Source organism: Ovis aries, chromosome 4, assembly GCF_016772045.2.
Source record: "Ovis aries strain OAR_USU_Benz2616 breed Rambouillet chromosome 4, ARS-UI_Ramb_v3.0, whole genome shotgun sequence".
Classification (NCBI taxonomy): domain Eukaryota; kingdom Metazoa; phylum Chordata; class Mammalia; order Artiodactyla; family Bovidae; genus Ovis; species Ovis aries.
In genome coordinates, this window is record NC_056057.1 from 115,336,451 (window position 1) to 115,361,113 (window position 24,663).

Here is a 24,663-nt window from a genome sequence, read left to right on the forward strand (position 1 = left end):
GACAGCAGGACTGTCCCCTGGACTGCCCCCAGCCCCTGCGCCAAGCCAGAGGCAGGACCCAGGGCCCCTGCTTGTCCCTCACACTGTCCCTTAGTCTCGCTGTAAAGATGACCCAGAGGAAACCTCTGCACGTGCTCTTGAAGAACTTGCCAGGTTAGGGTCCCCGCTCTCGAGGGCGCCTGTCGCCACCCTGCTGGTGGCCCTTGTGCGTGGTGGGTGTGGTGGCTGGCGGGCCCTGCCAGGGGGAAATTAACCAAGTAAAGCTATTCAGAGAGAATACCGGATTTTATTTTCTTCATCCACAGGCCCTTTCGAAAGGCGGATAAGCGCCTTAAGCAAAGATAAGGGCAGAATAGAGTCAGAGCTATGGGTATGTGTAAGATTGGGTTCCTGGGCTCAGAAAAATGCTAGCAATAATCATCTCCTTAGGTTCCCTAAGGAAAAGAAGCCGCTTGAGAGGGTGAATAACTGCCTGGTATAGTTCAGGAGGCTGCAGAGGCGAAGCCAGGAAAAAAAAAGGCAGATGAGCGCCTTGGCTTTGCCAGTTCTTGCCCACCCCTCGCCCCCAGCCCCAGGGCGGGGGCACAGAGCCTGAGGGCCTCTGCTCCTGCCCTCATTAGACCTGCGGACAGGATTCCTGAGAGCAAGGTGACAGCAGCTCCTGGGATCCTTGATCTCGCTCTGCCTGATTTCTCTCCTAAGAAGAATGTCACCCTGTAGGTTCCCTCTGTGGGTGAGTCTAAGGTTTCAGACAGCCCCGATCTAGATCAGGGTGGGGCTCGCCTGGATTACATTTTTCTTGGCCTCCAGCCTTCCTAGAATTTAGCCAAAGAAGAGAGGAGACCCTGGATGTGTGTCCCAGCCCAGGCGCTGTGCCGCCCTGGCTCAAGACCAACCACAGCTCCAGGATCCCTTCCCTTTGGCTCCCAGAGCCGCTGGGAGGGAAGGGCTGTCGCAGTCCCATTGGGAGAGGCAGGCAGTGGACATGCGATCAACTAGACAGCTGACCAGCCTGGAGCCGGGACCCATCACACACTGCCCTGGGGCAGTGAGGAGGCTGGCCAGGGCTGCCCTTCCCTCCCCTTGCTCACCTGCCTCCCTCAGAGCCTTTTAATCTCAGTGGCTCAGGAAGAGGGCAGGTCCTGTTTCTTCCCAGGCAGCCCGTGACAGCAGCTGCAGCCGGTCTCTCTGGGTACAGGACGGCAACCCATCTTGCGAAGGCAGGGAAGCGGCTGGCAGCTTCAGCTTGTTTCATTCTATCCTGGTCTACCCTGTGCCCTGCGGGTGTCCCTGAAGCCTCACGTCTGTCTGTCTCCTTTGTCCACCTTAATTTGCTTGCTGTTCCTTAATTTGCTCACAGAATCCCCACCCCGAAGCCTTTAGCTCCTATCTCTGTAGCTTCCCCCACAGCACACCCCCTCCCAGAACTACCAGACACACATGTCTGCCTCCTGCACTCTGCAGTGGGCCCTCTCAAACAGAGGAGGATCTGGAGTCCCAAGCTTGCAAATGGGGCAGGGTGGGTGGGAAGGGAGACCACCATCAGCACTGTAAGCACAGAGGACTGGATGTGGGTCTTCTGCTCCAGGCCCTCACGTCTGGAATGTCAGCAGCAGATGTGGCCTGAGCTGCCAAGTCCTCTGCACAGAAGACGATTTACGATGGTCAGGCTCCCGGGTGACGAGGGTGAGCCCCTGGCCTGCCCCGGGTCCTCACAGGACTCATGGCCTCCACCTAGTCAGACAGCCTGGACACAGCCCCCCCTGAGAACCTGGGCTCGAGCACTTCACTTCCTCTCAATTCAGAAGCGAGTGAGTCCTCTACCCTGAAGTCGGAGGCAGCAGTGCCTGTTAGGAGTGTGAGATCTGGAGGTGGGAACAGTGAGCGGTGAGTGCAGTGGGAAAGGACAGAAGCAGAGGTAGGTTACGTGGGGGAGACGGTGAGTGCCTAAGGGGTACCTAAGGGGGCAGAAACCTGTTTCTTTGCACGTCCTGCGCTGTAGACCGGCGAGGCGGTGCCCGCCCTGGGGCTGGGAGGTTAAACTGAGGCTGGAGGAGACATGACCTCCCCAGTCCCTCTGGAAGACACAGACAGACCGAGGCAGAGAGCTCCATATATACAAACTTTACACAAAATAAATAAGGAGCTGTGACCAGCTTGGCAGGTCTCACCCTGGCTGCCTCCCACCCCTCAGAAGCGACTCTAGGGCATCAGTTGAAGGAAGGGGCACCCTGTAGGCCCGAGGAGCCCCTTTTCAGTCCCAGCAGCTCCTCAACAGTGAGAACCCCTGAAGTCCAGGCCTGGGGCCTCTGGCATGGCCCAGGACCCAGAAAGGGTCCACATCTCAGGTTGCCAGGAGGGCCCCCCAGAGCCGTGCCAATTGCCGACGGAGCCCCATCTGAGGGCAGGACCACGGCAGGGGCCCCTGTGGTCCCCAGAGCCCAGCCCAGTGTCCTCGCAGACCTGTGCCTCCCCAGGCACCCGGGGAGCCGCTCAGGGCCGGGCCCCCTGCTCCATCTGTTGGTGCTGGCTCCTCACGGCAAACCTGTTGACGTGCACGGGTATGGGGACCACGATCTTGGGGTTTCTCACAGGCTCCCCAGAGCGGCTGCTCACGTTCCCGGCTTTGATGCGCTTCCACTTGGCCCGCCGGTTCTGAAACCAGATCTTGACCTGCACCTCGCTGAGCTTGAGGGCGTGCGCGATCTGGGAGCGCTCGGTCAGCGAGAGGTACTTCTTGCAGTGGAACTCCTTCTCCAGCTCCAGGAGCTGCTCGCTGGTGAAGGCCGTGCGGCGCCTCCGGCTCTTGCCCCCGGGCGCCGGGACTCCTGCCGAGGGCGCCCCCTCCTCCGCTGCGGTCCCCAGGCCGCCCTTCAGCTTCGGTTTAGGTCCCAGGAGGGCCCCGGGGCCCCCGGCAGAACTGTCCAGGAAGCCGTCATCCTCACTGTCCGCGCCCGAGCCCTCTTCCTCCTGCTCACTGCCTGCTGGGTCTCCTGCGGGTGCCTCCAGCTTTTCCTCATCGGAGCTGTACACCTTCCCCTCTGCTGCGGGGAGTGGGGGCCAACGGGGTGGGGTCGGGATGGGATCGGGTTGGGGGGGAGGCAAGGAGAAGGCAGACAGGTTGGAGGCGGCACATGGAACCGGGGCCAGGTGTGGACAGCATGCCGGCCGGAGGAGAGACAGACATGGAGGGGATAAGACAGGAGGGCACACAGGCAGGGCAGAGTGGGAAGAGGTTTGGGAAGACAGAGAGACGAGAAGAAAGGTATTAACCAGCACAGACTTCACTCAGGCAACACAGGGGAGGCAACCATCAAGAGGGCCCCATTCCTAGGACCCGGATGCCTCAGCCCCCACCCCTCAACCTCGTTTTCCTACCTGCTACCTCCCCAGCTTTCTCTAGACCCCAGTGAAGGGCTCCCCGCTCATGGACCGCCCCTCCAAGCCCAGACCGTGCAGCTGCTCATCATGATGAAACAGCTGGAGCCGGGCTCGGGATCCTTTCAGCAGCTACAGGCAGGAGTGAGAACGCAGGAGGATCCACTTTTGTGGGACAGAGAGGAGGCCGCCTCTGTTCTCCTCCCAGGACTCCTCACCTGGCCTTGTGGGAAGAGCCACGCAAGCCCCTCTAGTCTGCCCCCCTTCCTTCCCTCTTTCATGGAGCTGGGAATCGTAGCATCTCGTTTCCAGATGGAAACTTAGGGGTCATGTGATTCCCTCCTGCCCCAAACTGGGATCCAGGAAGTGTTACCCAAGGACCCAAGAGTCAGGAGGTGTCTGTACTTCCAGCCCAGACCAGGGAGCCCTCCCACCACACACACCACTTTCTCGATGGCCAGGTTTTTCTTCCAATCACTCAGCTCCCCAGGACTCTTTCCAGCCTTCATTTTAAAAAGATGTCATCTCAAAAAAAAAAAGATGCCATCTCTTTTCCACCTTCCCTCTGTCCCAGCCAAGGAGGTGAAAAGCACCAACAGCTGCTTTCTGCCCAAGTTCAGAATCCTGGGGACCCTGAGCTCAATGTCAGCTGAGAACCGGAGGGAACAAGGGAGGCGAGGCGGAGGAAGAAATAGAAGTGCAGCGAGGGAGGGAATACAGACAGGAAAAGGGGAAAAGAGAGATTCTGACTCAGTAGGCTGCTGGTTATTTGTAATCACAGGCATATAAACATTTTGACCCATACATAATTCTAAAGTTTAATTCCACCGTTGGTCGAGTCATAGCGACATTTTTATCGGAACCACAGATAAGGCATGACAAGTGTTTTTTAGCGTTTGAGTTTTACAAAATCCCTTGTTTACTGCCCAAAGGACCAATCAACAGGGGAACCACAAAAAGTCAAAAAGAAAACCGACCAGCAAAAAGGAGAACGAGAATAAAACAGATTAACCCGTCAACTGAACGGCCCCTCACCAGTGGAGCTCGCGGTGTACAAGCGGGGGCGCATGTGTGCACATCACCACGTGTGTCGCACGCACACTCCGAGGTCGAGAAGGTGATCCCGCGAAATGCTTCCTAGACGGGCAGTGTGCGCGCACGCGCATGCGTGAGGCTGGAGCAGCTCCACGCTCCGGGCGGGCGGGGCCGGCCCTCCTCTCTCACCCCTGCCATCCGGCTGCGCTCCCGCCCAGCCCCGCTCATTTTCAGCTCCCTTCCCCACCCCAGAGCTGTCCTGAACGGATGCTACCGCACCTGTTCTTTTGCTCAGGAACCGCGTTTACATTCTCGTTAGAGGCCATGATCCAGCCTCGCCCCGCTCACCCACCCCGTCCCAGTCCACGCACGTTTCCACCCCTCCTCCGGTGGTGTCATTCCCCAGCCCTGTCTCTTCCTGGAGGGCTTCCTGCATCATCCACCATCTCAAAGCCCACGTGGCACACCCCCTGACAGCCTCACCCAGGCCTTACTGCTTCCCTCAAAGGTGGGCTGGGTTCTCTGGCAGCCCATCCAACTTCACCCACCTGCACCCACCGGTGACCTGCCTCTCGGGGCTCACCTCCCAGCACCCTGGGCTTTCTCCCTGACCTCATCCTGATCCAAAATCGGTTTAATTTCTGCAAGATTCACATCCCTGAGTCCCCCTTTCATGTCATTAAGGGCCCTTTCCGAGGCCATCCCCACCTCCCCAGAACGCAGGTGTAATGGTGTCCCAAACTAGACTCCTGAACCTTCTCCAGAGTCAGCTTCTTCCAGTCTCAGCCCCCCTCCCTTCACATCTCAGGTAGTGGTAACTCCCCCCACCCCACCCCCATTATTCAGACCAGACCTCCACTCCCACCATCTGTGACCAGCCCACCAGCAAATCTCAGTAGAGCCGCTGCCCAACTGACTTCTCATCACCTCCTCTGGGTCCAACTAGCCCGAGTCACCCTCCTCTCTTGCTAGTTCATCAGCGTTTTCTCCTGCTCTGCCCCTCCCACCCCTTCCCCTGCTCTTCCCCTGGGTTATTCTGTTTGGAATACTAGATTCTGGCACTGGCTCATTCCCTACCTCCTTCAGGTCTTTATCAACGAGACCCAATCTTCCTTTTTAAAATCAAAACTCCCTACGCTTCCCATCTCCTTTCTCTGCTTTACTTGTTGCTATGGTATACGTAACCAACTTTATTCATTTATTTTTATTGGGTTTTCAGGCCTCTATAGCGCAGCAAGTGTGTGGCTCTTCAGACGCCAGACCTCTGGGCCTGCTCCCAGGGCCTCAATTCCCAAGTCAAGGCCTCATGTCAGCCTGTGCTCTGCGAGCCTTGCAAACACATTCCTAGGTTAGCGCAGTCCTGCCCATGAGGAAGGAGGCTGTGGGAGTGCGTCTGATGGGGCCGGGTGCCATGCCGGGGTCCCCTAGCTCGAGGGCACCTGGCACCTCCCATGGGCCCCCAGCGAGGAGTGGCGGGCCAGCCCCTGGCTTGCCAAATGCTGAAGCAGAGAGCAAGCTAGCTCTGGCAGAAGGAAGCAAACAGCGATGGGATGCCTTTGCAAGCAGTTGCGGGGCCGCCCCGCGTTAGGGCTCCCTGGGAGAAAACTGCCATTTTGGCCCCTAGGCCTGAGATCCAGGTGGGCAGCCAGGGTGTTCTCCCCGCAGGACCCAAGCACGGTGCAGACAGACCTAGGCTCACGAGCTCTCTCCTGCAGAGCAAACGTGACAGAACAGCCGTGTGGAGGTTGCCTTGACATTCCCTGGGAGTGTGGGGGCCCTCCCTGGGTGCAGGGCCTCAGGGGCCATTGCCACTGCAAAATGAACTCTGTTTCTTTGGCTGTCTCTTCCTACTAAAACATAAGTTCCATGAAGGTGGGCTTCCCTAGTGGCTCAGCTGGTAAAGAATCCGCCTGCAACGCAGGAGACCCCGGTTCAATTCCTGGGTCGGGAAGATCCCCTGGAGAACGGATAGGCTACCCACTCCAGTATTCTTGGGCTTCCCTGGTGGCTCAGCTGGGAAAGAATCTGCCCGCAATGCGGGAGCCCTGGGTTTGATCTGTGGGTTGGGAAGATCCCCTGGAGAAGGGAAAGGCTACCCACTCCAGTATTCTGGCCTGGTGAATAGTCCATGGGGTTGCAAAGAGTCAGACACGACTGAGTGACTTTCACTTTCTTTCACTTTCCAGGAAGGTAGATATATATATATATATATATATATCATATATATATATAAAATATATATATATTTCACTGCTATATTCTCAGCAACTAGAAAGCTACCTGCACAGGGTAGGCACTGAGAAAATACCTCCTTTTTAAATGTATTTTTATTTGGCTGCACCAGGTATTAGTTGTGGCGTGAGGGATCTAGTTCCTTGACCAGGGATCAAGTCCAGGCCCTCTGCAATGGGAACACAGCGTCTTAGCCACCAGACCACCAGGGACGTCCTGGATAAATATTTGTTGACTGAAAGAAAGAATCTACTCCCGAGCACTTTCTGATTCTCCCTCTCTGTCCCTCCTTTCTCAAGCCTCCCCTAAAATATTCCCTACAACCCTGTTTCTCCAGCCCAGCTCCGGACAAAAGACATCCTCTCCATAAATATTATTCTCCCCACTTTCCAGTGAAAGTGAAAAGTGAAAGTCACTCAGTCGTGTCTGACTCTTTGCGACCCCATGGACTATACAGTCCATGGAATTCTCCAGGGGATCTTCCCAACCTAGGGATTGAACCCATGTCTCCCACACTGCAGGCAGATTCTTTACCAGCTGAGCCGCCACAAGGGAAGCCTTAGGCCCTCTGATCTGAGAGTCGCTGGAGAGGGATCCATATGCGGTGGGAACCGACAGGATCTCATGCTAAAGGAAATCAAGGGCAATCCCCAACATCATTACTAAATCCTCTAACTTTTAATTTCTAATTTTTAAAACATGGTTTGCAGTAAACAACAGAAAGAAAAGCTTGTTAAAACCCAGCCCAGTACTACACTACTTTAACCAGCTGCTACAAAAAGGCAGAAACTAGGATTCAGGGCTTGAAGAATGAAATCATTTAGCACAGCTCCAAGCACCCAGGGGGTGTCCAATAAATCTAAATTGATGATGACTGAGATGAGGTTCCCAGGTTCCCGATCTGGCAGGGCCCTCCTGAGATCACATCATCCATCCCTCTGTCTTCACACAGATTCCGTGAAAGTCGAGCCCACACGAGCAGGCCACCTCCAGCGCTGCTTTTAAAGCCATACAGGAAGCGCAGGTTCACAACCTCTCTTGGTTACTTGATCCCGGCGGGATTCTGCGTGGTGGGGGGTGGGGGGAGGGGAAGAGTTTTTTTCTGAGCCTTTATAATCATGACATTGAGGGGTCTGATAAGCAACTCTTGGGAGGAGATGGCAGGGAAATAGAAGAAAGCACAGAGAAGGGAAAATACTGCTATCTGTCAGAGGAAAGGGCCTGGGGCACCGAGTGAGGCTGGGGGAGGCGGGACAGGCAACCAGGGACAGAAGAATCAGATGATCAGTCAGAGAAACTGAAAGGGCTGGAAAGTTTAGGGAGAAAATAGAAAAAAAAATCAGGGAGTTGCGGGGGGAGAGAGTAAAAAGCCTTCCCCCCCCAAAAATAACCCAACAGATGCTACACTCTAAACACTGATGGATTTGGAGCTCAGCCGTTTGTTCTTTGCTCCACCAGCGCTGGGAGCACTTGAGAACTCAAGACCCAAAGTGACCGGAAACGTATTCCGAAGGACTGGCTGAACAACAGAGCAGTCCGATCCTTTACAACACAGCAGTCCTGAAACAGCCTTACTAGTTTCTCATGAATTAGCTAAAAAATTAATGCAAACTCTTATCGAATTTCATAATACATACTAAATAGCAAGCATACTCGAAACAAAAACTGCACGTAGGAAAATGGTTTTGACTAAAACTTGACAGAAGTGCATCTCGCTGATAAAATTTCTATTTGCAAAATTTGATTGAGAATAATTGAACCTGGTGGATAAACTGTCCATGAAAGCAAATTTCTAACTGCAGATGCTGTATAGCTGGCTGATGTGAACCAAAAAATTTGATCAATAAAACACTGTTAAAATTTTTACATGGGAAATAATGATCTTGGTGAGAAAATCTGGGGCAGAAGGAAAAGGGTTTCATTGGGAACAATCTGGCTGTGCTAGGTAGCATGGCCAAAGGGAGAAGGTCTGTCCTTTGTGATTAAAAGGGACATTACTGGTTATATAAGAAAACGTTGATCTATATGTAGAATAGATAATCAATAAAGACCTACTGCATAGCACAGGGATCTCTACTTAATACTCTAATTACTGGGAGAATGGCATTGAAACATGTATACTATCATGTAAGAAACGAATCGTCAGTCTATGTTCGATACAGGATACAGGATGCTTGGGGCTGGTGCAAGGGGATGATCCAGAGAGATGATATGGGGTGGGAGGTGGGAGGGGGGTTCATGATTGGGAACTCATGTACACCCGTGGCGGATTCATGTCAATGTATGGCAAAACCAATACAGTATTGTAAAGTAAAATAAAGTAAAAATTAAAATTTTAAAAAAAAAATACTCTAATTACCTATATGAGAAAAGAATCTTTAAAAGAATAGATTTATGTATGTAAACTGAAGTGAAAATCGCTCAGTCTTGTCCGACTCTTTGCAACCCCATGGACTGTACAGTCCATGGAATTCTCTAGGCCAAAATACTGGAGTTGGTAGCACCAACCCAGGGATCGAACCCAGGTCAGGCAGATTCTTTACCAGCTGAGCTAGCAGGGAAGAAGATTTATGTATATGTATAACTAAATTTGGACATGGAACTGGACATGGAAAAACAGACTGGTTCTAGTTTAGGAAAGGAGTACATCAAGGCTGTATACTGTCACCCTGCTTATTTAACTTACATGCAGAGTACATCATGTGAAATGCCAGGCTGGATGAAGCACAAGCTAGAATCAAGATTGCCAGGAGAAATATCAATAACCTCAGATATGCAGATGACACCACCCTTATGGCAGAAAGCAAAGAACTAAAGAGCCTCTTGATGAAAGTGAAAGAGGAGAGTGAAAAGTTGGCTTAAAACTCAACATTCAGAAAACGAAGATCATGGCATCACTTCATGGCAAATAGATGGGGAAACAATGGAAACAGTGAGAGTCTTTATTTTCTTGGGCTCCAAAATCACTGCAGATGGTGACTGAAGCCATGAAATTAAAAGATGCTTGCTCCTTAGAAGAAAAGCTATGACCAATCTATGCAGCATATTAAAAAGCAGAGACATTACTTTGCCAACAAAGGTCCATCTAGTCAAAGCTGTGGTTTTTCCAGTAGTCACGTATGGATGTGAGAGTTGGACTATAAAGAAAGCTGAGTGCCGAAGAATTGATGCTTTTAAACTGTGGTGTTGAAGAAGACTCTTGAGAGTCCCTTGGACTGCAAGGAGATCAAACCAATCAATCCTAAAGGAGATCAGTCCTGAATAGTCGTTGGACGGAATGATGCTGAAGCTCCAATACTATGGCCACCTGATGCAAAGAGCTGACTCCTTGGAAAAGACCCTGATGCTGGGAAAGATTGAAGGCAGGAGGAGAAGGGGACGACAGAGGATGAGATGGTTGGATGGAGTCACTGACTCAATGGATATGAGTTTGAGCAAGCTGTGGGAGATAGTGAAAGACAGGGAAGCGTGGTGTGCTGCAGCCCACGGAGTCACAAAGAGTGACACGACTGAGCAACTGAACTGAATGGGTAACTGAATCACTTTGCTGTTCACCTGAGACTAACACAACATTGTAAATCAACTATACCCGCTATAAAATAAAGATGTTTTAAAAGAGTACACTGTTTTCAGCTTGTTCCCTATGGGCAGGTCTAGCGTCTGTGAAAAGCCTTTGTTCATCTATCCAGGGGAAATGGCAGTGGGGCAGCTTGTTATTAGGAAACATCACGTCCTCCTGGTAGATGCTATTGTCCTGAAAAGCAGAAATTACACGGTTTGAACTGTGATTACCTGTAGGATCCGCTCCAGGGGCATTGTCCCTCTGCAGAGAGCAGCACTCAGGCTTCAGGGGCGCCCTTGCAACGAGTCTTCCTTGGGAGAGGACGAGAAGCCCTAATTTGGGGCCAGAGACTCCGTGGTAGGTGTTCTCCAGTAGGAAGAACAAATTGCCCCAGGTACGTACCACCTAGAGAGGAGTCCACGGTCGCCAAGGTCAGCGAGGATGACGGGCCTGGGTCATGCGGCAGAAGAGCCCCCAGGATGCAGAACCACCTTAGACCCCCAGCCACAGGAACTCACAGAGCTTCTGCACTGTCCAGCCCTCACCTGGCCTGTTCCGGTCCAGCTGACATATAACCAAGTCATTAGTATTTGCTGAGAAGCCTCTCCCCCACTACACTCAGTTCTGGCTTCTCTTCCCTCCATTTAAAGAACAACGACCTTCACAGGCAGGTCTCCCTGGTGGCTCAGTGGTAAAGAATCCGCCTGCTAATGCAGGTTTGATCCCTGACTCGGGAAGATCCCCTGGAACAGAAGAGCCTGGCAGGCTACAGTCCCTGGAGTCACACAGAGTTAGACATGACTTATCGACTAAACAACAACCCTCACGTGCCCCAAACCCCTCTCTGGACAACTCTCCAGCTTCCTGAATACAGAAGGGTGGGGTCAAAAGGTGGGGAAAATCCAGGTCATCCCCCCAAAAAGAGGCATGTGTGCACCACCTTCATTTTACCATCACACCCAGTTTGTAACTATTTCTCTTTTTGGAGACGGTACTTTCTCCCACCCTTCATGGCAACTGGCTTGCTTTCAATGTATCTTTCATTCATCCTCACTAATTTCATGCCCTGCTATGCTGCTACTCCTTGCCATACTTTTACGTAAAATAAGGAAGATTCACTTCCTTTCTCTGCTCTCCCCGTGAGTCTTCAGCATTCCTTACTCCAAATCCACATGAGAACTTCCTCTGTGTCACTGCAGTCCAGAGCCCCTCCCACCTTCTTGACCAGGTCACAGAGACTTCCCCACCACCAACCTGCCCACCCCAAGCTTGGAGCTCCTTTCAGGGCATGCTGATGCCACTCACTGGAAAAGACCCTGACGCTGGGAAAGACTGCAGGCAAGAGGAGAAGGGGACGACAGAGGATGAGGTGGCTGGATGGCATCACTGACCCGATGGGCATGAGTTTGAGTAAGCTCCAGGAGTTGGTGATGGACGGGGAAGCCTGGCATGCTGCAGTCCGTGGGGTCACAAAGATGTGAACACGACTGAGCGACGGAACTGAACTGAATGTGGTCATTGCCAAGAGCACCCTTGCATGACCTTTAACCTTCCCAAGCGATTTCACACTTAGGATTGTCATCTTCAGGCAACTCACTGCAGCAGGGCTGACCTACCAGTGGTAGTAATGGGAAGTTAGGCATCTTACTTTCAGGTGGAGAACAAAACTGAATTTCAAAAAGATTAGATGACTTCCCAGTCACATCGCTGGGGACAGAGCTGGTCCAGAACCCTGCTCTCCTAGGTCTCCAATCAGCTCTTCCTACTCTTCCCAGTAAACAGTCTTCCTCCCTCCACTTGGAGGAGAAGTCCTCCCCAGATGCTTCATCAGATCAACCGCCTTCCTATCAAAGCCAGTTTAGGTTTAGACCCGGTCCTTATCAGGACCACTTATCACCTCATCCTCAACATCTTCCCTTAACATTCTTGGAGATGGTCCTTAAATCGCCGCAGAAGAGGCCTCAATCCCCGAATCTTACCTTTGTCCTGTAACAGGCCATTTCCCCCTCATTCCCAAGACAAAATTCCCACCTGATCTTTCTCCTGTTTGCTTTTTCCATTATTACTGGTTTGTATGACGTCACCTTACCAGTCACTATTTCTTTTATTTAAAAGTGTATTTTCTCACCTAAAGAACAATACTGCCCACTGATGGAAACAGTCTCCCCAAATATTTATTTATTCATTTGGTTGCCTTGGGTCTCAGCTGTGGCATGCCAGACTTTCACTGTGGCTTTCCTCCTTGATGCCGAAAGGAAGTTCAAGGAACACTCTTTCCTTCCTTTCTGCTTGCCCCTCCTGTTCACTCATGGCACCTCCTTCTTTGGCCGCTGTTCTCCATCAACTGCCCAGGGGACTGGGGATGTCAGTCACATTTCCCCACCTTCACAGTCACAAGGACAGTGACCTGGAGCTGGCCGATCCACACATTTCCATCTCCTGGGGCCTTGACTCAAGCTAGTGAGTCGGCCTTAGGACTTCACACGTGCTGTGCTCCCCTGGGGTCCCCGCCTGGGATGATAAGAATTGAGGGCGGCTTAAGCTTGTGCCCTCCCTTCCCGCTCACCAGGAGAAAAGGAGGTGGAGGCAGAGAGAGGAGCCAGACCAAGAGCAAGACAGGAAGACCCAACAACATGGCTTGCATTTTTGGATCCACGTGAATCAATAAATGTCCATTTTAGTTTAATTAGGGAAATGCCCTGAGTATTCATTGGGAGGACTGATGCTGAAGCTGAAGCTCCACTACTTTGGCCACCTGATGCGAAGGGCTGACTCATTGGAAAAGACCCTGATGCTGGGAAAGAATGAGGGGAGGAGGAGAAGGGGGCTACAGAGGATGAGATGGTTGGATGGCATCACTGACTCAATGGACGTGAGTTTGAGCAAGCTGTAGGAGACAGTGAAGGACAGGGAAGTCTGGCATGCTGCAGTCTGTGGGGTCGCAAACAACTGGACATAACCGACCAACAGTTGTCACAAGCAACCCCAAAAGTTCTGATTGCAGACACCACTGTAACTAGAAGTAGCAGGAATCACATGACTCCAGGAAAAGGAAGTCCCCTGCGTCTCTCCCACACCTCTCCCATCCAAAATAATTTCCCCCAAAAGATACCCAGGTCATCCCTCAAACTACTCATAACAGTGCCACCTAAAATTTCACAAGTTTGAAAGTTATTTGGACTTTTAAAAACCCTCCTTAATCCATCCAGCATGAATTATTTTAATCCAATAGCCATGCTCCTAACACTAAACTGAGATCAGACATATGAAGGAATAGGGATTGTGATGAAGAAAAAAGTTTTTTGTTTATCCGTTTGCTGCTTTTGGTTTTACATTTGTTTTAATGGGGAAAAAAGGAAGAACAGTCTCCCTGGGACGCAGCAGAAAGGCTTTGGGCAGCCGTGTCCATGAGGTGTCTACAGAGAGTTTCTCACCAACATGTAAGACAGGAAAATGGAAAAGAGGGAGAAACAGCCAAAGACAAAATCTGAAATCGACCTGTGTTAGATGCAGGCAGTGTTCTCTCCAGGCATGCCCCATATAAACTAAGTCCTCAGAATACAAGGCTATTTTACCATCACTCCCAGAAACATGTCCTTTTCAGTTCAGAGAGTGCCACCCATCACCATTTCTAGTAAAGATGCCTTTCCCAACTTAATCTCCAGGAGAGCTCCCTGTCCATTTCTAGCATGTGGACAATACCGATAATTTCTTGCCCACCTATTACTTTAGGAAGCTGGACAAACTGCTTCTGACTTAATCTTCAGATCCAAGAGGTAAGGATTGCTGCCCTTTATTTTACTGGTGAGACAACAGAGACTGCAGAGGTTAGTCTTCTGCCGCAGGTCACGAAAGAGCTGGTGCTGAAATCGGTATCCACTTGACCTTAGCCAAAAGGCCAAGAAGCGATTGAGATCAGTATCCAAAACCCGCATCTGTTCCTCCAGGCAGCACGGTCTCTCTGTTTTCAATGAATGAAACAGAGACTGAGATCCACTGTCACCCTGTCAGAAACCCTGTTCCAAGGACATCCCCGACGGTCCAGCGGTTATGAATCTGCCTGTCAGTGTGGGGGACACAGGCCCAATCGCTGGTCTGGGAACTAAGAACCCACATGCCACGGGGCACCTAGGCCCGTGGGCCAAAACTACGGAGCCTGTGCTCCAGAGCCCCAGAGTCACAACTACCGAAGCCTGAGCGCTCTGGAGCCCACGCTTCCCAAGGAGAGGCCTCGCCACAGTGAGAAGCCGGTGCACGGCAATCAGAGAAAGCCTCGTGGCAGCGAGGGCCCAGCGTGGCCAAAAAATAGACAAGTAAAAACTACCTTTTAGAAACCCTGATGGAGAAATAGCACAGGCGACCAGGGGCTGATCGCACAGCACAGCTGCTCTGTCTCTCACTCGCCGTTGGGCACTCTTTCCTTCCTCACAACATCCGGTCAGTCACAACTGATCTCTAACGTTTCTGGCCCAGATAAGATCTACCCCACCTTTTATCAAGGATTCTCTCATTCCGGACGACAGCTGTCCATGGCTCCACTCAGGCAACACACCCCTGGTCTCAGATGATGGAGCCCTTTCCACCCTAGAGCCCAGCCCTGATTCCATCCTGAGATGTGGGTATCCGGGTGCTGCCTCCTCTTAGGACCAGGACAACTCAGCACTGAGATGTAGAATCTGCCCCTCCCACCGACCCCTTGCTTTTTTTATGTGTGTGGTGGCTTCTTTTTTCTATTTTAAAGGGACAATTCACTAATAAAGGTATCCCTACAGATAACAGAACTGTCAAGCTGCAGTGACCTTGCTGTTGTTGCTGCTAAGTCGCTTCAGTCGTGTCCAACTCTGTGCCACCCCACGGACGGCAGCCCACCAGGCTCCCCCATCTCTGGGATTCTCCAGGCAAGAACACTGGAGTGGGTTGCCATTTACTTAGAGGTCACCTAATTCAAACCTCTCATTTTACTGATGGGGAAGCTGGGACACACAGAGGCGTGGTTGGGCCAAGACCACTCTGTTACACACCCCCGGGGACCGGTGCATAATTTATAGGATAGTTGTCATCCATTCCAGCACAACCCAGGGCTTTCCAGGTGGCTCAGTGGTAAAGAATCCACCATCCAATGCAGGAGCAGAGGGAGAAGCTGGTTCAGTCCCTGGGTCAGGAAGATCCCCTGGGGGAGAGCATGGCAACCCACTCTAGTATTCTTGCCCGGGAAATCCCCTGGACAGGGGAACCTGGCGGGCTAGAGTCCATGGAGTCACAAAGCACTGGGCATGACTTCCTGACTGAGCATGCACGAATGCCAACACAAACTGCTTCTCAGCTTCAGTCTCGGGGTAATCTCGTCTCCCTCCCTCCTGGAACACCTGCATTGCTTCTCTTCCCATTGCTCCCAGTACGGAGTTCCAGCTTATCCAAGACTTCTACTTTAATACCTGAAGCTCCAATACTTTGGCCACCTGATGTGAAGCACTGACTCATTGGAAAAGACCCTGATGCTGGGAAAGGTTGAAGGCAGGAGGAGAAGGGGACGACAGAGGATGAGAAGGTGAGATGGCATCACCAACTCAACGGACAGGAGTTTGAGCAAATTCCGGGAGATAGTGAAGGACAGGGAGGCCTGGTGGGCTGCAGTCCATGGGGTCGCAATGAGTCGGACACGACTGAGCGACTGAACAAAAGCTATCATAATTCTCAGTTAAGGAATCCATCTCCCACTGTCCCCAGCTCAGAAGGTATTTCCAGTTTCCCCCATCCTCCTTTTCACGAAGTGATTTCTCTGCACAACCCTGGTCTCTGTTAATCTTGGCACCACCCTGCCTTTTTGCTTCTAATAAGACACCTCCTCTCATCTCTGGAAGAGTATTCCTTTCCCTTCTGTCATGGGAAGGGAGGGAAGCCACTGCCTCCTGACGACCTGCCTTGCTGTGCTGTCTTTTCCGACCACAACTGAATTCACCCGTGAAGGTCACTCTTCTGCCACACCAACTCAAGCTTCTCTTTTCCCTCTCACTCTCCCAATGAGCACTTCAAAACTTCTTCCACATGACTCTAAGCTGTAACTTTCTCCAAGAATGAGTCTGATGTCAGTGAAAAACCCCAACCTCTCCCCTTCCACTCCTAATCCAGACCTCCTGCATCACCACCGCAGCACCTGAAGAGGGCGCTCTCCACTCCCCCTTGGTTCGGAGGCAGGGTACCCCGCGACCCCATTCCCTCTGGGAAAAACTCCCCCAGGGAGTTCTTTTCTTCTCACTGTTCCTCTTTAAGCGCCTCTCTTTTTTTTATATCTACAACACTACTTGTATCATTGCTGCTTCCTAACTCCCGATCCGTTTCACCGCAAAGATCCTTCTTTCTCTGTTATTTCCAAGGCAAAACATCCTTGCCTGTAGCTTCTCACTCAAACACTGCCCTCAGTGCCGATACTTTGCTCAGAACATTACGTCCCTCCTTTCTAGTTAAAACATTAGCCCCTCCTCATCCCAATTACTGCCTCTCCCCTCCTAGTCCCAGTACAGACTATTCAAGCCCATTGCCCTGAGTATAAGAATTATGCCCCAATCTTCTAGAACCTAGGCTTCCCTGATAGCTCAGTTAGTAAAGAATCTGCCTGCAATACGGGAGACCCTGGATCGATCCCTGGGTCAGGAAGATCTGCTGAAGAAGGGATAGGCTACCCACTCCAGCATTCTTGGGCTTCCCTGGTGGCGCAGCTGGTAAAGGATCTGCCCACAATGTGGGAGACCTGGGTTCAATCCCTGGGTTGGGAAGATCCCCTGGGGAAGGCAAAGGCTACCCACTCCAGTATTCTGGCTTGGAGAATTCCATGGACTGTCTAGTCCATGGGGTCACAAAGAGTCAGACATGACTGAGTGACTTTCACTTTTAGAATCTCCAGTTCCCTAGTTAACAGCAGAGACCCCTCTGTCTTCCAACCCTCCCAAGTGCTGCCTTCGCTGAGGCACAAGGTATCTCAATATCCATTCCAATCCTCCCAGTAACATTCTCTGTCTCACCCAGGGTCAACCAAAGGTGGCAGCCTGAAAAAGCCTGTGAACCCCTTTGCAGAACAGAGCTCTCAGGTACATAACTTAAAACACATAGGATTACATTAGGGAGCAATTATATAAAATACAGTTATCAAATATTTTAAATGTATTTGAGATATAATCATTTACATTTCTTTATCAATTCATTAAACAACAAGATGTCTCCAAAAATTGTTAGGTTTGTATGAAAACATCTGTGATCTCTATTGACAACAAAACTCTCAGGTACTGCGGACCCTGCGATGATTTCTGGCCTACCTTCATAATCACAGGACATGCCAAATTTCAGTGAGAAGTTAGTAGAAATGTAGATGTAAAAATTTTTTTCCACATCCATAATTAACAGATTTCCTCACAAGGGGGGGTCCATGGAGTCCATGTTAACAGTCTGACTTTAAATTCTGAGGCTAGAAAAACCAAGCTTTTAGTTCTATAAAGCTGAAAGGGATGTTAAAAATCATCTGAACTAAAACTTTACATTATAGGTGAGGAAACTGAAGCGTAGAGAAGTGATAAGATTTTGAATCGCCTTTAGGGTCTTAAGTGGCTTCCCTGGTGGCTCAGATAGTAAAGAGTCTGCCTGCAATGTAGGAGACCCAGGTTCCATCCCTGGGTTGGGAAGATCCCCTGGAGGAGGAAATGGCAACCCACTCCAGTATTCTTGCCTGGAGAATCCCGTGGACAGAGAAGCCTGGTGGGCTACAGCCCATGGGGTCGCAAAGAGTGGGACACGACTGAAGCGACTTAGCACCCACACATGCAGAGTGTCTGAAAACTAAGGTCATAACAGACGCACTACAAATGTTTCCTGAATTGAACTCAGTGGCTTGCAGAAGCTGTAGAGCTAATGACTGACAAAGTTGAGACCTCAACCCCCTGCGTCACTCCTAAATAAATGTCCATTTTCACTCACATAGAGTTAATGCAACATGTGCCTTTCTGTAAGCGTCAGTGGAGCAGTCCCTTTCCCAGTACGCTCGTTCTCAAAATTTCTAGGAAAACATGCTCTGCATCACTCCCAAGAAAAATCTACCTCCTGTTTCTAACAGAAGTCTCTGATTCCACGTCACATCATTCTTCCCAGTTTTCTCCTCTTGTGAGTAAATATATTCCAACAGTCATAATGGATACCTGTTCAGAAATTAACTAATGGGTCGTCTTTAGCGCTCCCTGGCTACGGCCAGGTGCATGGCTGACCCCAGTCAGCACTCGGATATCACGCTAGCCTCCTTGAACGGTTTCCATTATTATTGCCAGTCTCTATTCAAAAATTAGCAAATCATTTTTTCTGCTTAGTTTTAGAAGAGAATGCTCACTACCCTGCCATCTCCCTCCCAGGTTAGTCCCCCCACGTTTTCTCTTCCATACCATCTCAACCACAAGTGGTCTTTCCCTCGCCACGCTCAGCAGCGGCATTATCTTTCCTAACACTTTCTCACTCTATTTGCGTTGTCGACCCAACAATCATGTACAGAGTATCCACCATCCCTTAACTATTTGTTTTCAGGCAATCCAGCCTTTTCCCCCCTGAATGAATCACTGCTCTGAAACACCTCCAAATCAAAGTTTCCTCCTGAATTTTTCCGAATGGACGGCTCTTTTCATCATTCCCTAGCACGCAGCATCTGCTTCCCCCATCCTCTCTGTGACATGTGTGAGCGCCACATTCTCAAGTCAGCTTCAATAACTCGATACCTCGGTCAGAGCTCACACACCTTCACATGCAAGATCATCTCTGCTCATCCCACTCAAGGCAGAACTCTCTTTCTTCATGTCTTTTGGGGCCAACTGTTCTCGTCCCTCCATATTCCTAACACATCGACAACTTCACTACCCACCTGTTTCAAAGCTCCTTTCCCCTCACCCCTTTCACAGGACCGTTCTTACAATTCTCCAGATTTGATATGTCAGCTACGGTCCACAGGAGGCTACAGACCACGTGAAACGTGGCTGGTTTGAACTTGAGGTGTGCTGAATGTGTGAAAGACACACTGGATTTCAGAGACAGCATGAAAAGAGGATATCAAACATCTCATTAAATTTTTTATATTGAATAATGCTGAAATAATATTTTGGACATGCTGGGTTAAATAAATTATAAAAATTAATTTCACCTGTTTCATTTTACTATTTGAATGTGGCTAAGGAAATTATTTTAATTACATAAATGACTTGCTAGATGGCACTGGTCTGGGTGCTTCTGTTGATTCATACTTTTAAATCTTCCCTGCTAGTTCAAAATTCTGTTATCACTCCTAGTAAGACATCTCTCCCAGTTATCCACATCGACTGCTCCCATGCTCCAAACTTAGAATTGCTTTCAGGGTACCATTTTCAAACCTTTTCTGCCCCCATTATTTCTGTACATGGTATTTCTCTCTGCCTGCTAATATAGCTCCTACCCTGCCATCAAACCATAATAAAGTTCTGCTTTGTTCCTCGTCAATTCTAGTAGGGTGCTATCTGTCTCAACTCTCAGCAAAATTTTTAGAAATAGTCCTAATTCCCAACAAAAAGAACTTCACTCACCATCCTCCAAATTGGCCTGTCTTCACTGTAATTTCATTAAAATGGATAGTAATTGTAAGACACTAGACAAATGTAAATTAATAACTTCAGATCCACGTTACCCATTCACAGTAGAATAGCGATTCCTCCTCTGTCACTTTAAAGATGCCATCCCTTCTCCAAAATCTGTATTGAGGTTCCAGCTCCATTATTCGCTCTAAGAACTCTTTTACTTCGTACTAAATACTCTGATACAATTTGCCAAGCGGAGTGTTCGCTTTCCCACCACTTTCAGCATGGGCCATGTGTCTTCACTCCTCAAACTGATTTTACGTCTAACGTTTCTGGAATTGCTTTTTTCTTTTCTCAACTCTGTTGGGAGAAAAAAATCAAGGCTGGGAAGGTGGACGTGAGTGGTGAGGTGAAGATGAGTCGGGAGAGTTTGCACTAAGAGGGAGAAGAAGCCGCAGTCACAGGAAGCCCTCCCATTCATTAACTGTGAACCTTCCATCTGAAATCTCTGCCTTCCTGCTCAGGCCCAGAAGCCCCACTGAGAACCCTTTCTGTGCCTCTCTTCCTAATGGGGGGATGACCTTCATTCCAGCACCTCTCAGAATTCTTCCTCTGGGAGGTCTCCTTCCCATCCTTCTTAGCAAAGAAATTCCTTGTCGTTACTCCAGGAACGAGGAACAATCCCCTTTACTGCTTCCAACGTTCTCTTTAGGTGATGAAGCTCTTTTCTTCCTCGTTCTGTATATAAATTCATTTCTGGTAACTCTCAATATTGACAAACCTTTTAAAAAAAAATTGCTCCTAGTGTTGAAACGTTCCCCTCTCTCCTACTAGTCTATTTAGCTCCTTCCCAGTCCTCTCAGGACAGAACTATTGCACACACACACACACTTCTGGCCCAGGAACGCTGCCCCCCTTTTCCTGGAGCCAGCACTGGAAACCCCTGCCCGTCTCTTCCAACAGGCAGCCCTCTCCTTGCTCGCATCTCTGGATGATCTGGGCGCACAGTCTGTCTGTGTGCCTCTGTTCTATTCCTCAGCATTTGTCTTCTGTCCTTTGCTTCTGCTTTGCCTCACCTCCACGCCTGGTGTTCCTGCAGATATTCTACCTGCTTCAGAAAAGAGGCCCCCCTACACAGATGGGGCAAAACAAGAAGTGGGGAGGGCGGAACCTGAAGAGCAGGACGAGTTGCTTGGTCTCCCATGCTCTGGGGATACTCCACCCCTGCTCTCTTCCACTGGGATGTCTTCCTCTCCCCTCGGGCTCTGCTCAACTGTTCCTCAGGTGTCTGCTTCTCCTACTGCCTCCAAACCCCTTCACTCCCCAACGCCACCAGCCTGGCTCTTCTTTCTGTCTCAGGACTCCCCACTGATCCTTCCCTCCTCCCATCCTCCTGTGGCTCCTCCCCACCCCCATCCCTTATCTTGTGGACATCTCCTCCCACGTTCCAGCTGCAGCTCTATCATTTCCTCTGGATCCTTCCCAGGAGATGCTGCCTAGATTTCAGTCACTGGTTCTTCCTGGTCCAACCAGGTACAAAAACCCAGCAGCTGAGTACCCCAGAGCCAGAATGCCCAGGGCTAAAGGGGAAAGAAGAGGCAGACATACTCCAGAGCAGCCCTTGGGGTCTGGAAGAAGTACTGGCCCTTTGGACAACTCTGAGAAAGGGCCCAGGAACCCTTCCCCGGGAACAGCTCTCCCCTGGCGAAGGACAAAGGGGGCTACTGGCTCTCCTTGTCTCCACTAGAGTCCTCCCCCAAGCCTCCTGGGTCCCTTCCACCTGCTAAACTGGATGTGATGAACGGTTAAGCAGAGGCAGGTTCATCCCGATGTTAAAGAACTTGAAGCCTCAGGAATGCCACACTTGCAAGCAGTCCCTGTTTTTCTTAAATAGGGCCCACCCACCAAGCTGCAAAAGCTGTGGGTCTCAGCACACCCGAATCTGCCTCTGGAGAGTGAAAGCTGTTCCAGCTTCTAGGGGTTAAAGGTCAACAGGGAGGCCTGTTTGGACTGATTCCAAACAGGGTTGTTTGAATACACTTCACCTCTCCTGAGAGGTGATTCTCCATGGAGGATAGGAGATCCCTGAGCGATCTCTTAGCTGAATCTCACTGGTTCCAGGATCTTAGCTGGATTCTGGACTCCCAGGCCTTGCGGCCACACCCCACTCAGCCCGGCCTTCAGCCGTCTCTCGGCCTCCCAGACCACCTCAGTCCGCAGTGCTAGGCTCCCGCTAGATTCTCCAAGGCCTGGCTGCAAATCCGCCAGTTCAGAAGCGACCTCCACACCCAAGAGACACACAGGTCCCCCCACCATCGGCACCACTCTAAGACCGCTCCCTCTGGCCCTGCGTTCCCAGGGCCCGCAGGGGGTCAATACCACCGTCCCCGCAGAAGCCCTCACTGAACTGACAGCTGCCCCACTGCCCCTCACCCGGGGGTCTGGCTGGCGTCCCCAGGAACCCCACAAGTGCAGCTTCTCTATTCCCAGCAGAGGAGCAAGAGATTCTGCAAGCAGCCGCGGGAGCAGGGCCGGAGAACCAGACCGCCGGGAGGCAACCCGCTAGTCTGGCCGGGAGCACGCGCGAGTCTCGGGCCGAGGCTGCAGGCTCTCTGGAGGCAGAGCGGGCGGCGGATCTGGGACCTGGAGGTGGCTCCGCACAACGGCGGCGCATCTGGGGCTCCAGGACTCCGGGGGGCTCTGAGCAGGTGCCGGGGCTCTGAGAGCAAGCTGCCGCCTCGGACTTCCAGGGGGACCAGCCTCCCGCCCGGCGCCCCAGTCGGCCCCGGGCACTTACCCGGCAGACTTGGGAAAGTCTCGGAGAAGTGCGCAGGCGGGGGCGCTGGGGGTTCTGCCACTTTCTCGCGGGCGGGCAGCGGCTCGTCGGCGTCCAGCCCGCCCTCCGGGCGTCGGCCGCCCGGCTCGGGGTGGTTTCGGGCGGCAGTGGCGGCGGCGGCGGCGGCGGCGAGCTCCGGGGGCCCATAGAAGGCGTCGGGTGGCTCCGCGAAGCTGGGCAGCGCGGTGGTCAGCGCCACCATCGAGGGCACGGCCTGGCCCAGGCCCGCGCAGAAGGTGTTGGTCAGGCGGCCGGCGAAGGAGGCAAGCGGGGCGAGGGGCGGGAGGCCGGCGGGCAGCGGCGCGGGGGCCAGCGCCTGCGGCAGCACGAGGGGCCGGTAGGGCATGAACATGGGGTAGCCGGTGTACAGCAAGTGGCCGGAGCGCGGCGGCGGCGGCCCGATCAGGGAGTCGATGGAGAAGGCGGTGCCCGGGCCCCCGCCGCCGCCGCCGCCCCCGCCGCCGCTCCCGGGGGCGCCCCCGCCGCCGGCTCGCTGCATGGTGCCCAGAGCCGCGGCCGCCCCGGGGCGCTCCCCTCCGGGCGCCGCCGTGCGCCCCCGCGGCTTGGGCGCCCTGCGCGCGCACGCCGGGCTAGCTGCCTGGCTCCCGGGCCGAGGTGGCGGCGGGGCGCGGGCTCGGCGCAGTGTGGCTCCGGCGCCGCGCTCCTCTTGCTCATAAGGAGGGAGGGGGCGGGCAAGCGGGCGGGCTGGGGGTGTCGCCCTCCGGACTCATCCATCTTCCTCAAATTACGCTTCACTTCCTCCCTCCGCCCGCAGTCGCCGCGCCCGGGCTCCCGCTCCCTCCGCAGAGCCCGTTCCCAGCGGCCCGGCCGGCCGGCCGGCCCGGGACCCCCGCCCGCCCCCCGCAGCCCAACCAACTATTATTAATGGAGATTGATGAGGCCGGACATGCCGCTTTGTGAAAGTTTGCGGCCGCCGAGGAGGCAGCGGCTGCGGCGGGACCGGTGCCCCTCCCTCCGGCCCGCCCGCCCACCGCCCCCCCACGGCTCTGCCCATTCGGCTCCTGGCGCGGATCCGGAGGCGGGCCCCCGCGTGGACCGGGCGCGGGGCGGCGGGCGCGCGATCGGAGCACCCCCCGCCCCTGCCCCGGTCCGGGCCGCCGCCCTCCGTCGGACTCAGGGCCAGTACCCCAGCGTGGCCTGCCGCCTGCCCCCCGACGCCTCCTCCCGGGGCCCCCGGGCGGACCACGTGGCGGGCGCCCCCTCGGGCGGGGAGGCGCGGACGGCAGGGGGCGCGCTCCTCCGCGGTCCCGCGGCTCTGGACCGCTCGTCTCGGTTGGGGGAGATCATTTTCGTCCTTGGGAGACCAGGTTCACCCTCCCCCCCGGGGGTATCCCTTGTCACTGGCTCCTCCTCACTCCCCCTCCGTCGCGGACTCCCCGGGTCCCTCACCCTGGCCTCCGTGAGCGATTTCCTCCAGTGCCCACACTGTACCAAGTACTCACCGTTCCTCTCGCCCTGCTCCCTCCATCTTTCCCATCCTTTTCGTCCTTTTCCTCCCTCCCGCAGTCTTCTTTCCCGCCCTCCTTTCTATCCCAGTTCCTATCTGATGGCTCCTGTTTCTCACTCCCTATCCCATCCGCCTTATTCTATCTGACCCTCATTTCTTGCCTACATCGGTCTCTCTTGTCCGTCTGTCTGTCCGGGTTTCCCTCCCTCGCTCGCTCTCCCTCTCTTCCGCTATTAATTTTCCTGATTGGCTCCCCGACTCCCGCGCCGCTGATGAGCCCTATTCATTCCTGGGCCTGACACTCTCGACCTGCCCTGGCTGATTGCTGGGGGCTGGCCCCGGGAGCGCTGATGAGCCCCAAGGGTCAGCGGCGCTAATTATCCGCTAATTGCAGATGACTCTGCTCACCTCCCCCCTTCTCAGACACGGGAATGGCGCGCCTTTTACCCTCCCCCTCTTCCTCCTGATTTCCAGAAGTAGAGTCGTCACTCTAGAGGCAAAAGTCACCGGGCTCTGCTGCTGCATAGCAGCCTCAGGTCAGTGGGCAAGACAGACTTAAGTCAGGAAAGTCACCGGAAGA

General features: G+C 52.7%; 1 protein-coding gene across 1 annotated transcript; it reads right to left on the bottom strand.

The window, feature by feature from the left end:
* Positions 1-266: 266 nt before the first annotated feature.
* Positions 267-23,114, bottom strand: GBX1 (gastrulation brain homeobox 1). Its single transcript, XM_027969022.2, has 2 exons — positions 22,577-23,114; positions 267-3,044 (listed from the first exon to the last, which is right to left on the bottom strand). The coding sequence occupies exons 1-2, from the start codon at positions 23,112-23,114 to the stop codon at positions 2,494-2,496; spliced, it is 1,089 nt and encodes a 362-aa protein (XP_027824823.2). The 3' UTR covers positions 267-2,493.
* Between the last annotated feature and the right edge of the window lie 1,549 nt (positions 23,115-24,663).